Below are 16,231 nucleotides of genomic sequence, written 5' to 3'. Positions count from 1 at the left end.
GTACTCCTTGTTGTAAAATATTTATTTCCAAGTGAAAAATCAAAAGAGAATAAAAGTGCTTCTTCCTCTTTTGCCCTCCTCAGATCTATCAGTCTTCAATGGGTCAATGCTGGATCCCTTCCTTTCACTAAAACAGAACCTTCAAGTCAAAACAATGGGCATCACAGCACTCCCTTTAAAAACCTATACTTTAATAATTCACTCAATACAGTTTCTCTAGAAGTAGCAGATGCCCAATGAGACTGCCCATGACATGTGTGTCTGAAGAGGTCAGCAACATTCTACTTTGGATAATCTTATGCCACAACTTCTGAAGAATCTCAAAGCTTTGACCAGGTTCTCATACTTACCTTTTTTATTGGTTGTGAAATATTTGGAGTCAGTCATGGTTTTGGATCTTTAATGTGCACCTAAAGCAAGAGAAAAGAATTCCTTTACCCAAGTTATTTACATCCAGCCAGATAGTCAATTAATCTTAAGAACACTTACATGCAAGAATTTCTGTATTTAAAAATGAGTTATCCTCTTCCTTACCACCATCACTGGGGAGTCAAGGGATGCAAAGACAATCAAGAATGTAACTCTTGCCTGAGGAGCTATTTGGGGCAAAATCCAAAGGCCAAATGGAACGAGTGATAATCCGAACCTATCATCGCTTTGTGATTTTTATCTACAATTATATCCTCAAAGTCTCCAAGACCTAAAGCTAGACCTTTCTGTAAATACACCTTCAGCTGGTCAGTCAAATATTTAAGGTAAGGAAAAATTTGTTTTGAAAGATCACCCCATTATCTTGCATTCAGGAAAATATGATTTACTTCCTTGCCTCAAGATGGAGTCACTCCAAAACATGTATTCTGAAGCAGCATAAGGTTGAAAGAGAAAATAATTCTGCCAACCTAGTCATCATTACACACAACTTTCCATAAAAGCAATCTTTTTCAGGAAAAAAAAAAACCTAAAGTAGGACAATATTCTTTTACAACAAACATCTGGAGAGGCCTTACATGCCTTACACATGGATTTGTTTGTTTGTATTTATTTTTATTTATTTATTTTTACTGAGGTCATAATAGTTTACAACATTGTGAAATCTCAGTTGTACATTATTATTTATCCATCACCATGTTAAGCACTCCCCTTCACCCCCTGTGCCCACCCCCACCCCCCTTCCCCCTGGTAACCACTAATCTGTTCTCTTTGTCCATGTGTGTTTATCTTCCACATACGCGTGAAATCATACGGTGTTTGTCTTTCTCTGTCTGGCTTATTTCTCTTAACGTAATATACTCAAGATCCATCCATGCACATGGATTTTTTTAAATTATGATTTTCATATTTCCAACAATCTACACTTAGCCCAACGGTATTCCCAAAGAATAAATAATATCAGTTTACAGTTAAAAACAAAGCACAAAACTGAGATATTTGTTCAGTCACATTAAGTAAAAAAGAGAATCACAACTGGTGTTAAAACCTAAAAGAACACGGATCCCAGCCTCGACTTTAACTCTTCTGTTCCAATTTCCAGAATTAATCCAACTGGCACATGGCTCCACCAGTAAAACAAAAGCAACATGGACTGGTCACATTTCTCCCCAAATAATGAGACAATGTTTCTGATTTGAGAAACTCTAAGACTTTGTCCAATGTATCTGACTTCTTCAAATACATTAAAAAAAAATTTTAAACAACATTCCTTCTGCACTCAAAAATGAATATCTTCTTGCTTACCTCCATCATTTACAATACTTCTTACCAAATTCAGGGGAGATGCCCTCGCACCTGCTCATCACCATCAGGTCAAAAAAAATGAGTGATAATATATTTGCCAAACTTGAGTGGTAATACATTTGGCAAACAACAGTAATGATCTTAGAGAAAAGACCTAAGCACTAAACAAATCCATGTAATTAAGGAAAAAGAAAACAAGCCAGAAAAACAGGAAATAATAAAAAAAGCTTGACTCAAATCTGATCTCTAAAACATGCTACTTGGACAACCCAAGGGAAATTAGACCCATTTGCTCTCTTTCCATGCAGTTACTTACTATTTACAGTCCTGATCCTTATAAAATAGTGCTTTAGGTTGTACCAGAATTTCACTGAACTATCTTGTTAAAAGAAGTGAGCTAGAACTCACAAATACCATTACGGAATGCAGAAATTTCTGTTTTGATAATATTTGTTACAACTAACAGAGGCTTGCCTTATGCAATATTTTCATAGTGCCTTGCTAGCAAAAATTCAAAGAATGTTATAATCATTTAATCCATTCACAATGCAAACTAAACGTGAAGTGGGCAAATTGAATAAAGGAGTCCTTCACATAAAAGACCAGGAATAAATCTGAAGTTATCATCTAAGAACTTACAAACAGAAAAATCAGTACTCAGAAATGGTTACTAGAGCCAGACATTGCGGCCATAGCTCAAGGCCATTATGGTCTGTCCACACTGTTATTATGCCATTCTAAGTTCTTTGGAATCATCAAAACTTAAAACTTGCTGGAGATTTAAAAACAAAACCTGCTTGGAATTTTTCACCCAGTTTCTTTGAAAAAGAGTACAAAAATTGTTCTTTTTTTCTAAAGCGCTCATACACATACACACATTAAATTCTTAACAGAAGTTTTCAAGACAATCTGTTAAACATTAAATTAATCTTGTCTTAAACCCTACCTTTATTAGTGACCCATACATTTATTGTTTTCCTTAAAAAATTTCATTGTCAAGGAATATATTTCTGTCCTATTCATTGAGAGCATTAAGTGTTTTTAATTAAATAATGGGGGCCAGCCCAGTGGCACAGTGGTTAAGTTTACACATTCTGCTTCAGCAGCCCAGGGTTGGCTGGTTAGGATCCCAGGTGCGGACCTTTGCACTGCTTGTCACAAGCCATGCTGTGGTAGGCGTCCCACATACAAAGTAGAGGAAAAAGGGCACTGTTGTTAGCTCAGGGCCAGTCTTCCTCAGCAAAAGAGGAGGATCGGCAGGAGATGTTAGCTCAGGGTTAATCTTCCTCAAACAAACAAACAAAAGAATAATGTAACCACCCACAAAATTTCAGGGAAGGGGAGAGAATCAAGTAATCTTAGATCCTAAATTAAAAACACCAGCTCTTAAAGAGAAGGGAGAAACATATAACATTCTTAACACACACTGCTGTAAACAACATTAATGAAATATCTCTTACATCTCTTACCCATGTTGGCAGAGAAACATCGTATCAAGTCAGTTCCTGCCTTAAGCCAAAAGAAAATCCAAGAAAAATGAAAATCAGTTAAAGAAAAACAAATAAGACGAGGTGGTGGTTGCACAACACTGTGAATGTACTAACTGGCACTGGCACTGAACTGTTCACTTTAAAATGGTTAATTTTTTTTTTTTTTTGAGGAAGATTAGCCCTGAGCTAACATCTGCCACCAATCCTCCTCTTTTTGCTAAGGAAGACTGGCCCTGAGCTAACATCCATGCCCATCTTCCTGAACTTTATAGGTGGGACACCTGCCACAGCATGGCTTGACAAGCGGTGCATAGGTCCACACCCAGGATCTGAACCAGCGAATCCCAGGCCACCAAAGGGGAACATGTGAACTTAACTGCTATGCCACTGGGTTGGCCCCATAAAATGGTTTATTTTTTGCTGTGTGAATTTCACCTCAAAAAGTTACATATGTATATATTTTTAAAATATTATATACTTAATCATTTGCCAGAGATGGACATAGCCAGAGTCTCCAAAATATAGGATGGTGAAAACTGCTTGCATTAGAAGCCAAAGAAGAAAGCAGCCAAGATAGAGTTCAAGGAAAAAAATCAAGTATTTGCTGAAGAGTTTCGAAAATCAAGCTCCTCCAACTACCTTTCTACCAGATCAAACTAGACACGTCACCCTGGCTGTTTTGAGGACTTGTGGTACGGTCTAGAGACACTGTTAAACAACAAAGCTACCACAGTCACTCTTACTTGTCCTAGCCCATAGTGTGATGTCACCTCACTTCAGAGAAGGCCTCCCTGCACAGGATTATGTATCTAGATTTAACATAACCTAGTTTCTACTAAATATAGGTTGTGATAGTCCCTTCTCTCCTACTTCTCCCTCCTTCCAGTCCCTCTAAAGAAAATAAGGCCAGAAAAAATTAATAGGGTTTTCATTTCAAATGGCTCTCTGGGAAGTGGCAGCTAAAGCAGAGTCGGTGAGGCCACTAAATCCCTTCTTTTCACATAAAGTTGAGCTTCACAGAGTTTGGTGCTCGTAGCAAAAAACTGGCCAAAGAGTTAACCAAATTATAAACCAGAAAGGTCATTTCAGCAATCCTTTATTACAAGGGTGAGAGGTGCTAATCAGATATTTTAATAATAATGCAAAGAAAATAGCATCTTCAGGTATCACTTAGCTCATAAGAAAGTAAAAGATACACCTGTAATTTTAACTATGACAGACTACAAAGTAATTTGTTAATGTTATACAGTAAAAGCAGCTCAAGTTTTACATCCATTTCTTAACTGAAATAACCAATATACTCTAGAAAACCTAAGCCCGGAAGGAAGGAAAGAAGGAAGAAAGGAGAACGTGTCCTATCTAATTCATTCCTTGTTCAGCCTGGTTCAAACCTTTGCCTAAAATGTAATATTTTAAAATATGGATCTGTTTAAGAAAAAAAAGAAAAGAGGGAAGAACTGGACTTTCTTGAATCTCTTAGTTCCCAGAATATTAGTTTTATATTAATTTTTACCACTCAACTTTCAGTGAGGCAGCCTGCAGAAGAGAGTCCTCCTGCTTCCTTGGGAGGTTAACTTAAGACACCTGCAAACAGTTCTCACCTCACCACCAGGCTGAGTCATCATCGGAACGTGTTACACGTTTTCTTGTACAGCTGCATCTCCTTCATCTGCTGCTTTCTATTATTACTTTGTAAGTGTACCCTGAGGCTAAGCAACAGAAGTATACCAGGAAGGTAATTAATAATTTAAATTGTTCCTCACTGAGACCACCTTCTTCGTCATTCTGTCTTTTCTAAACATATTGCGTTTTCTTTACTTTCTTTTAAACCACATTATGATGCAGTGTTTGGCGTTTAAAAAAAAAAAACTTTTCCAAAACTCAAAGTTTAATAAAGCATCCACACTTTATTCATACTGCTTCATAATGAAGCAGCCAAGTGAGTTCAATAAAAACCTGCCCCCCAAATAGAAGACTGCTCTGAAAACAAACAGTATGAATAAATTCTTTGGATTCAAAGTACAGGGAAATAACAGGAAGTTCCAGTTTCTTTACCTCTGGCTTAATCTACAATATTTCTCAAACCAGATCATTCCTGTTAAGCCCAGAAAGAAAAAATTCCAGGCTAAGATTTACCCCCACCCTCTTCCCCGACTCTCACATCAGGTCAATCTTGGAGGTTTCTCTTCCCTTCCCCCAAGTGTCAGGAATTCCTCTTCTTTGCCCAGGTGGCTAAGATTCTAGGGATATGTGCCTCCATTACGAGGGGAGGGAGAGGTGTCTCAACCGCAAATTACGGGAGACCGGTGAGGTCTGCCCATCAATGGGCTAACCTGTGGGGGAATCCCTGTTCCCTTTTACCAGCTGGACACGTCCCAGCCGCTCAATGAACGACGCCAAGTGGGAAAGGAGGAAGGTTCTCCCATCGGCCTCCAGCCTCTACCGGCCACACCCCTGGCCTCTGGCCCTCCTATCCCCGACTTGGAACATACCTGCAGCCCCAGTGCCCCCCAACTCCCAGCTGCCACACCCGAAGGTTCCCTCGCCCTGCCAGAGCGGTGGCGTCCCTTTCTGCAACCCTCTCCCTCACAACGGTCACACCCGACGGCTCACTCCATCCTCAACGGTCACGCTCCTAGGATTTCCTCTCCTCCGCCCGTCTCCAAACCAAGCCGGGGTTCCCTCTCTCCCCATCAATGAAGGACACACCCCAAAGTTAGCTGCCTTGAACTCACCGGAGGCAAGGACGAGGGGAGTGGTGGCAGCAGCCAGGGAGCACGGCCCGAGCGGTGTTGTAATGGTTTCCTGCACGTCACGACTCCTCCAGGTCTAAGCCACTGCGCAAAACCCACTTTGCCAGGGACAAAGATGGTGGACAGGAAACTCTGACGTCAGAGAACCTCGCCGCCTGACGTCATCCGGGCGCGCTGGAGAACCAGAAAGGCGGTGCTGTGTGTCGTGTTGGAGGTGGGAAGATTGTTTTTTCTTGGTTGGTCAGAAAGAGGCCTGAGACCCGGGTCTAAAAGACAGTTCAGTGGCTTTCCAAAGGGATGTATTAAGCTGATGTTCCCTGGATATTTTTCCTCGCAGAATTCTCTAAAAAGCTTACACACAGAGAAGGTGAAATAGCCTTTTCCTTTCTTAAAAAAGGAAAGAACTCAGCTAATTTCGCTGGCCAGTGTCGACAAAAATAATCCATAACCAATCTATAAATGAAAACTGGGGTGAGTTTATTCCGAGCCAAATGTGAGGACCATATAGCCCAGGCCCTTCCTTCTCCAAGGAAGGAAGGGCAACAAAGAAGTGGGGGTGTACAGTGTGGTTATATACCGTCACACATATGATAGAAATGTCCATTTTATAATAGTCACAAGACTGCTCTGTCAGCACAGCGATTGATGGACACGTCAGGGTAGTAGGTCTGCTGTCTTGAGCTGGGTGGTCACAGGTGGGTGCAGCAATCAGTTCCTAGCCATGGAGAGATGCTTATCCTTAAGGAAACGCCAATGTTGGGGGAGTTGCACGTTTATCTTAAGGCCATTTGTTCTTTGGGACATAGCAAAGCTTAAAGCAGATATAGAACACATGCTCAATGGCCATGTCAGGCCCTTTGGGGAAAACAAAGTCAGGCAGAATTAGGTTTACACCTAATGGCTTCCTCATATATTCCAATATATTCTATTTCTTGCCGTTTATTTGTCACCAGTTCAGTAGTGTGGACAACGGTGATCCAGCCCAGGACTATACATGGGCAGTGGTACTAGAGGAGAGTGATGCAAGGAAAAGAGGTTAAGATGGCATTAGATCTGCGTTCCAATCCCTGCCCTGAATGTGACTGGGAAAGTTACCAAATGTCCCCCCAACTTTAATTTTATCTGTGAAATAAATCCAGTGATATATCTCTTTCAGCTTGTGAAGCTTAAAGGGGATAAAGTAGGTAAAGCACCAAGCATGTAATAGGTGTGCTTACACAAACGTTAACTTCCTTTGAGAAACCCAGACCTAGAAATCTGTTACTTTCCCCTCACTTTTGCTATGAACCTAAAACTGCTCTTAAAAAAAAAAAAAGTATTTAGTTAAAGAAAAAAAAAAAAAAGAATGAAGAGAGTGAGACCCTGGGGCAGAAGCTGAGGAAACCAAAATACAAAGGGGACTGAGAAGAGTAGTCAGAGAGGTAGAAGGAAAAGCAAGCAGTTACAATGTTTTAGGATGTTTTTAGAGTTTCATGAAAGTAGGAACTATACCAATCTGTTCAGTCTTCTACCTCTGAGGCCTAGCACCCCCTTCCCAAAATTTGTTGAATGAATAAATGTATGAATGAGTGGTCAACAGGATCAGTTGCTATAGAGAGAAGAAGGGCTGAAGTGTCCAAAGATTTAGCAACACAAATGTCTTTGATATCATTGCTGAGAACATCGGTAGAGATAGAAAGGCAAAAGTCATGCTGAAGCTTGAGGATGAGTGGGAGGTGAGGAAATGAAAACAGCAGTTACAGATAACTCCATAAGAAAGTATGGCTGAAAAGAGAAGAGATACAGGATGGTATTTGAGGGAGAGAGTAGCAGGGAGGTTTTTTTTTTCAGTTCTATACTCATACATTTTCTTTACACTATCCCTTTAGCAAAACCCTTGGTTCAATTATCTTTCCTACCCAGATGACTCTAGAATCTCTATCGCTAGCCTTGACCTGTTCCCCAAACTTCACCACCACATTACTAACCACACTGATGGGTAACTCTATGGCCCACCCAAATTAAGGATATCATAAGGGGATGGGGGGAATGTTTGAAAAACCTGGTTTCAGATACAACTCCCAGTAGACAGAGGTGGATTTCGTAAAGAAGATGCCACCAGAAAAATCTTGAAGAACTTTGATTCATATTTCTCCCCTGTTCAAAAACTTTCAACAGCTCCTCATTGCCTAATATATCCAAAATCTCTTCTTCTCCCAGTTTTCCCCATCTGTGTGCTCTTTTCTTTAGTTTTGTCATCTATAAAATGGGAGAAATAGTGGGGGGCCAGCCCGGTGATGTAGTGGTTAAGTTCATACACTCCACTTCAGTAGCCCAGGGTTAGTAGGTTCAGATCCAGGACGAGGACATACATGCTGCTCATCAAGCCATGCTGTGGCGGCACCCCACATAAAATAGAGGAAGATTGGTACACATGTTAGCTCAATGACAATCTTCCTCAAGCAGAAAGAGGAAGATTGGCAACAGTGTTAGCTCAGGGGCAATCTTCTTCACACATGCAAATAAGGGAGAAATAGTAATATCCAATCATAATATTATTACAAGGATGAAGTGAATTAGTCTATGTAAAGCACTTAGAACTATGCCTGCACATAGTATGGACTATGTAAATATTTGCTATGATTGTTTCAATAAATTACACTGAATTGCTCAAGCCAGAAACGTGAAGGACATTCTTCATTTCCCTATCTCCTTTAACTGCCACATCCAATCCATCTCCAAGTTGTCCATCCTACCTTCAGAATATCTCAAATTCATCCAATCCCCTTTATTCCACCTCATAAGTCCAAGCCACCATCACCTCTTGCCTGAACTACTAGAAACCTCAACTCTCCTCCCAATCTTTATCCACACAGAAGCCAGGTTTTTGTTTAACTTTTTTTGAAGTATGACAAACCTTCAAAAAAAAAAAAGTGCACACAATGTAAATATAAAGCTTCATGAATCTGCACAAAATAAACACAGCTATATAACGATTACAGGGTCATTTTATAAGTACAAACCTAACCATGATTCTGGTGTATAAATCCTTCAATGGCTTCCCATTGCACTTGGACTAAAATCCAGCCTCCGTCCCATGGTCTATGAGTCCCTGCATGGTTTGGCCCCTGTCTACCTCTCTAAAATCATTTTATGCCTTTCAGTCACTCCTCATTTCAACTTTGGCTAGCTATTGTAGCCCTCAAATAACGCCAAGCTCTTTCCCATTTTAGGGCCTTCAAGAATACTGCTCCTCTTGCCTAATATTCTTTTTCCCCAACTCCTCAAATGACTGGCCTCCCATAATTTAAGTCTCAGGTTAATTGTAATCTCCTCAAAAAGGCACTCCCTGATTACCCAATCTAAAATGTTCTGCTCTTTCAGCTCCTTCTGCCACCCCGATCCCAGCCCTCTTTTTTTTTTTTTTTTTAACAGTTGTGTAAAGCTTCAGGCATCTTTCTTTTTTTTTTTTCTGCTTTATTTCCCAACACCCCCCCCCCCCCCAGTACATAGTTGTATATCTTAGTTGCAGGTCCTTCTAGTTGTGGGATGTGGGACGCCGCCTCAACATGGCCTGACGAGTGGTGCCATGTCCGTGCCCAGGATCCGAACCCTGGGCCGCCGCAGTGGAGTGCGTGAACTTAACCACTTGGCCACAGAGCTGGCCCCCCAGCCCCTCTTATTCAATTTGTAAATTATGTATTTTTATTTATTTCCCTTCCCAATTAGACTGTAAATTCCATGAGGGCAGATATCATGTCTCTTTTTATTACTACTTTATACCCAGAGCCTAACATGATGCCTGGCACATAGGAGGTACTCAATATTTATTGAATAAATGAATGAATGTCCACAAAGTACTAAAACTAGCATTTAAGACCCTCCATAATTCACTTAAATCTACTTTCAACATATTCCTACTGTTCCTTTTTGTGGCTCTACATTTAAAGCCAACTTAATAACTTTCTCCTTATATACACTCCTCCTGCTCCCTTAGCTTGGAAAGCCCTAACACCATCACTGTGACTTACCCCAAATGTACTCATCTTTTGAGGTCCACCTAATCCACAAAACTTTCTCAGTGGACATCTGTTATGAGTACAGGAGGTACCAGGTTACATCACTGTATTAGAAAGCAAATGGCAGAGAGAAGCTGAGATAAAAAAAAGGAGGTTAGAAACAATGTTCTTTCTTTTGTTTGGTTACATAGGCCAATATAGGCTTCCTGTTTAAGCCAGTTTGAATGGCCTTATTTTTCCCATCTGGTGGTTCTCTCTTCCTCTAAACTCACACCATATTAACCTATCTGATGGCTCTTAATACCTTTTAACAAGTGCTATCACTTTTTATGTGTCTTTGCTACTACATCATAAACCTGAAGGTGGGATTTGTAATAAGTGTCTATTATTTGTTGGCTGCAATACTTGACATTTGTTATTTTTGACTGTCTTTCTGTTTTCTCATGTAATAACTTAGTTTCCTTTTGGAGTATCTTCAAAGGACTATTAATCAAGGTGTCTTGCCCTCTTCTGGCTAACAGTGAAACAGTAGAGAGGAAATCTGAACTAAGATAGGGCAATAGGAATTTGAATCATAAGTGCAGTGACAGAAATGTGTTGAAGCTCATTCACTGCAAAACGTTGCCTGGGTAAGACTTTCCCAATTCTTGCTAGTGAGATCCAATAGGATTGTGTAGTTCTGTCTTTCAGAACTGGCTTTCTTACTTTGTTAGCTACTCCATATATTTCTAATACCTTTCTTTTTAGTTTAGCCTGTTTCTGTTGAAGAACCCTAATTGATACAAATGTTTAACTCTCTGCTTGTTTTAGTTGATGCTATTTCTCAACTTTGCCTTTTTGCCGTTCACTTAAGAAACAGCTGTACAGGGGCCAGCCCAGTGGCGCAGCGCTTAAGTTTGCACGTTCCGCTTGTCAGCGGCCCAAGGTTCACTGGTTTGGATCCCGGGTGTGGACATGGCACCGCTTGGCAAGCCATGCAGTGATAGGCATCCCACATATAAAGGAGAGGAAGATGGGCATGGATGTTAGCTCAGGGCTAGTCTTCCTCAGCAAAAAGAGGAGGATTCGCAGCAGGTAGCTCAGGGCTAATCATCAAAAAAAAAAAAAAGAGAGAGAGAAAAACAAAAGAAAAGGCTGTATATAACATCTACCATTAAGCAGGCACCTAATATGTGCCAGGTGCACATATTAGAGATAATGAAACAGCATCTCTAGTCCTTAAAACTCTGTAAGGTAAAAACCTTATTTCAATGTGACTTTTCTCTGGCAGGTATTTTGGTAGAGGAAAAAACACTTTTTGGAACTATAATTATGGTTAACTTCCAAGATTTTCTCTCCTATTCAAACAATTAAACCCAAATCTTGTTTTTGAGGATTCTCAAACAAACCAATTATCTATCTTTATACCATAAGGTCCTCTAGGGCCATGTGTAAGACCTTCTATTGCTAGCTATTTAGCCCAGGGTGGGGGAGGGGTTGCAGAGGGAGAGAAGTTGAACTTTAAGGATTATCCAAGTTCAACAAAACTCTATCAGCAATTCTAACGAGGCAAAGTTGCATACGATGTAAAAGCACTTCACTAACAGTAAGATAAATTATATGAACTTTGGTAGGCAAACAATGAAAAGTACCTTCTCTGTCAAGCCTCCCCAGTTCATCCTAGTTAAAATTCAATAGGATCCCTCCGTCTTAGCGTTGAATTCATATCGCTAACGTGATACATCCCAGCGTGTACAAGGGTAGGAACCATTTTCACCTACTGCAGCACGTGTCTAGAGTTAGGCTTGAATGTAACCAAACCTGGAAGATAGTTAAACTACCAGCTTGAATGAAAAGTAATCGTCTCAAGTTTTGAGGAACAGCATTCTAATCATCCTTCTCTCTAACCGGCAGCAATAATGCTAAGGCTTCCATCTCCAGCTACGTCGCTCCAAAGCCTTCCCGAAAGGTAGCTGAATATAAATTAACCACCGCCCCCGCCCCGCACCGAGAGAGACTTCGCATCTGCATATTCCCTTTCGTCCCTCTGCCACTAACTCGATCGCCCGCGGAAACAAAGGCCTCGGCGCGGGGCCGAGCTCCCGCTCCTCTGCACAGAGAAATTCAAAGTGCCAGCTCCCCACCGAAGATGGGATGCAAAACCACCTACGGAAAGCAAAACAAACGAGCCCCAAGCGCCGCCTTTACTGTCAGCGGGGGCGGAAGCGGCAGTACTGGTGCGGTCATAGAGTTTTCTAATTCCGGTTTCGGGGCCACATTCGGGGCTAGAGCGCCTCTCCTCCGCCGGCCGTCCCCACGCCCGGCGCTCGTATTTCCGGGTCCGGCTTCTGTCACAAAGCGGAGGCCCCGCGTCAAACGTGGCCTGGTGGGTCCTTCGCGCCTGTCCTGGGGTCGGCGCGCAAGGACCGGGGCGGGCGGGGGTACTTCACAGCTGACAGCTGGAGCCGGTCCTCTCGTACGGGCCCGCGTTGGCACCTCTGCCCGCAGAGCCGGCTGGCTTTTGAGCCCTCAGGATTGAGTCCCTGATCCGCAGCCTCCAGGACTGCAGGTCGAGAGGACAGCGCTCCTTCGCCCATAGCTGTCCCCCATAGTCACGCTCTGCCCTGTGAGGTGCATTTGACAAGTCACCTCCACACTCCCACCTCTTCCACCACGTCTGCCTTAACTGCGTTCTTAACCTGCTAAATTTGAGACCCCTCCCTCTGCCTCTAGGAGAGGTCCCCCCCACCCCGCCCCCCGCATAATTGAGAGAGGAGTTACGTTATCCTGCAGAAAGATTACTTTTAAGACTGAGCACCCATTTAATACCCTAAGAAAGTTCATGTTTAGAGAGTTTGTGGGCAAAGTGAAACCCAGTGCACACAGGAAACTATGGCTGAGCACGGGGCTCACATCACAACTGCTTCTGCGGTGGATGACCAGCCATCCATCTTTGAGGTGGTAGCACAAGACAGTTTAATGACAGCAGTGAGACCTGCTCTTCAGCATGTGGTCAAGGTAAGGTATTAATTCTCTGAAAAGTTTTAGGGACGACTGGGCAAAAACCAAACCAATAATTTGAGTTTATTTGATAGCACACGTTTTGAAATAACCAATTAGCATGTAATTCATATCCTATGATTTATCAGTTATTGAGTCCCTGTTATGTGTAGAGGTCTGTACCGAATACTCAGCACTTCAGGGAGGTTAGGGTAGACCCCAAAAGAAGTGACTTGGTTAAATCCAGTGTAGAATTGAGGGGAAAAAAGAAATATAAATACATGGCATAGCAGCAATGTAATGGAATGAATTTCATTTATTGATTTATTTTGCTTTAGGTTCTTGCAGAATCCAATCCTGCCCACTATGGCTTCTTTTGGAGGTGGTTTGATGAAATCTTTACCCTGCTAGATCTTCTGCTCCAGCAGCATTATCTATCTAAAACCAGTGCCTCATTTTCTGAAAACTTTTATGGCTTAAAGAGGATTGTAACGGGAGATACGCACAAGCTTCAGAGATTGGCCAGTGCTGGTCTCCCAAAGAAGCAGCTCTGGAAGTCAGTTATGTTCCTGGTTCTTCTTCCCTACCTGAAAGTGAAGCTGGAGAAGCTGGTTTCTAGCCTGAGAGAAGAGGATGAATATTCTATCCATCCCCCTTCTTCTCGCTGGAAACGATTTTACAGAGCCTTTCTGGCAGCTTACCCATTTGTTAACATGGCCTGGGAAGGCTGGTTTCTTGTACAACAACTTCGATACATCCTTGGAAAGGCTCAGCATCACTCCCCACTGCTGAGTCTGGCTGGAGTCCGGCTAGGTCGACTTACACTTCAGGACATACAGTCTCTGGAGCACAAACCAGCAGAGGCCAGCAGGATGCAGCAACCAGCCAGAAGGTAAGGCCTTAACATCTCCCCCAAATCTTTGCTTATTAAATTCTAAAATCTTATCCCCATTTTATGAAATTCACCTCCCTCAGTCCACTTTGAGGCAGTTCATAAAATCACAGAAAAATTCTTGTGTCCGTTGAACAAGGACTGCCATCCTGGTAAGCTTCCTCCTCGTACTAGCTATATTTTCATGAATACTTGCTATGCACCAGGTGTTTTACATGCATTATCTCAATCCTCATCAACTGCAAGAAATAAAGGCAGTAGCCCCATTTAACAGTTGAGGAAACTAGGCCCTAACAGCTAAGTACCTTGGCAAGGCCACACAGCTAGGAGGCCGAGCTGAGACTCAAGCCAGATCAATACAATTCTAAAGACTGTGCATTAACTACAATGCTACACCGCTTTTAGTGTTTGTGTTCTCCTGCAAGTTCAAATATATTCCTCAATACTGCTAAGTTATTTTTTAAGTGAGTTTTTTTTCTGGATATACTGTCTTCCACCAAACAAACAAAAAAGTTTATATAATCAATGTTTCACTAATTTCTTTCTCAAAACACAGAAAACCTTAGTCATTAAAAACAAAGCTTAGAGCCAGCCCTGATGGCCTAGTGGTTAAGTTCAGCCCACTCGGCTTTGGCAGCCTGGCTTCAGTTTCTGGGCATGGAATCACACCACTCATCTGTCAGCAGCCATGCTGTGGCAGCAGCTCACACAGAAGAACTAGAAGGACTTACGTCTAGAATATACAACTATTTACTGGGGCTTTGGGGAGGAAAAAGAAAACAAAAAACAAAGCTTAGCTCCTATACTCCTAAAACACTGTAAGTCAGAAAGAGGGAATAATTTAGAACAGATCTTTAAGGAGACACTGCCAAGCTAAGAACTATTCAATCCCCAAACTGAACCAATGATTCTGATGAAAACTGCATAAATGCATTTATATTAGTCATTCTGTGATTATACGTAAACAAACAGTTTCTCCTTTTGCCTCCTTATTTTACTCTCCCAACAGCATTAGTGAGAAGATAAAGTCAGCGTTGAAGAAAGCTGTGGGGGGCGTTGCCATATCCCTCTCTACTGGCCTTTCTGTGGGTGTATTCTTCCTGCAGTTTCTTGAGTGGTGGTACTCATCTGAAAATCAAGAAACCATCAAATCATTGACTGCCCTGCCTACTCCACCACCGCCTGTACACCTAGACTACAATTCTGATTCTCCTCTGTTACCCAAAATGAAGACTGTGTGCCCACTGTGTCGTAAAACCCGGGTGAACGATACTGTTCTTGCCACCTCTGGCTATGTGTTTTGTTATCGCTGTGTGTTTAATTACGTGAGAAGTCACCAAGCTTGTCCTATCACAGGTTATCCAACAGAAGTACAACATCTAATTAAACTGTACTCCCCTGAGAACTGAATGGGATTAGCATCTTATCTCACAACAAAATTATTGCACTGAAAGGCCAGAGGGCTGGTTTTTTAGCATGGTACATAGCATTGTTTGATACTTCTTAGCCTCAATTCATAATTGTATGAACTTTAAACAACTATATGGATTTCCTTAAAAGGATATACCCATTGATCTTAACCTTTTAGCCTGCTCCCTAGACCCCTACTTAGAGTTGACCAAGCCGTTCTAGAATAAGAGAATCAGGAGTGGCAGGGGATGTGGAAGGCCAGTGTAGAAGAAGTGGATAAAAGAGGATAATTAGCACAGAAGCTTTTCTTATCTCCTTCCTTAAAGGACAAGAGGTATAGATGCTCTCAGGAAAAACCCAAGCTAGACCTCAGAAAGTGGGTGGTGAAGGGGAGGCAGGCTTTTTCTTTAGAAAAGAAAGCATTTATGTGCCTATGAGGAATAGATTTTATCGGTTTGCAAACAATGTGAAATGTGGACCTGCTCTTTATAAAAATACTTAGAAACACTTGAAAAAAACAATGGCTCCTTCCATAGGCTGTGACCCATTAATTAAGTAACATCTGCTATAGTCTGTCAACTTTTAAAGATTCCTTTATGAGCCATACATATCTTTCTTGGGAAACTGGTTAAAGGAAAATAGGGGTTAAGTGTATATAGAGAATAGTCTGAAGATTTCACTGTGAAAGCCAAGCTAATAAGCAATGAAGAGATGAAGTAAAATACTGATCTATGACTATGTAAAGAAAGCATCTTTCCATAGACTCTTTCTACTTGCTGTTAAGCGTTTGCTAAACTGGCATGAATTATTCTGGCTATCACTAGTTTCTATGAAACACTTAAGTAAATTTCAAGAATAAATGTTTTTGGCAAAGAGCTGTCACATGTCATGATTACGTGGAAACTAAAAGATTACTTGAGGTGTTTAAAGTAAATTTTTCGGTCAGACCATCTTTGATTTTTTGAGATATTTCTG

The 16,231-nt window shown here is 41.5% G+C and overlaps 2 protein-coding genes across 4 annotated transcripts in view; one reads left to right on the top strand and one right to left on the bottom strand.

Annotated features, from left to right (window-relative positions):
* Positions 1-6,984, bottom strand: part of AP2B1 (adaptor related protein complex 2 subunit beta 1) — a 113,318-nt gene extending 106,334 nt beyond the window's left edge. For 2 of the 3 annotated variants that reach the window (XM_014862224.3, XM_014862227.3), the window contains exons 1-2: positions 5,960-6,984; positions 351-410 (exon numbers count right to left, since the gene is read on the bottom strand). In XM_014862224.3, the coding sequence (XP_014717710.1) occupies positions 351-387 (37 nt within the window). In that variant the 5' untranslated portion in view covers positions 388-410; positions 5,960-6,984. Of the gene's footprint in view, positions 1-350; positions 411-3,203; positions 3,223-5,959 lie in introns of those variants that run through there. The other variant, XM_070482809.1, reaches the window with a different exon arrangement.
* A 5,256-nt stretch (positions 6,985-12,240) lies between these two features.
* Positions 12,241-16,131, top strand: PEX12 (peroxisomal biogenesis factor 12). The gene is made up of 3 exons (XM_014862228.3): positions 12,241-12,972; positions 13,293-13,846; positions 14,856-16,131. Exons 1-3 carry the CDS (start codon positions 12,847-12,849, stop codon positions 15,253-15,255), a joined length of 1,080 nt encoding a protein of 359 aa, XP_014717714.1. The 5' UTR covers positions 12,241-12,846; the 3' UTR covers positions 15,256-16,131.
* Positions 16,132-16,231: the final 100 nt, after the last annotated feature.

This window comes from Equus asinus, chromosome 13, assembly GCF_041296235.1.
Source record: "Equus asinus isolate D_3611 breed Donkey chromosome 13, EquAss-T2T_v2, whole genome shotgun sequence".
In the NCBI taxonomy this organism is placed as follows: domain Eukaryota; kingdom Metazoa; phylum Chordata; class Mammalia; order Perissodactyla; family Equidae; genus Equus; species Equus asinus.
Note: the sequence above shows the minus strand (reverse complement) of the source record. Positions and strands in the feature narration are given on the sequence as shown.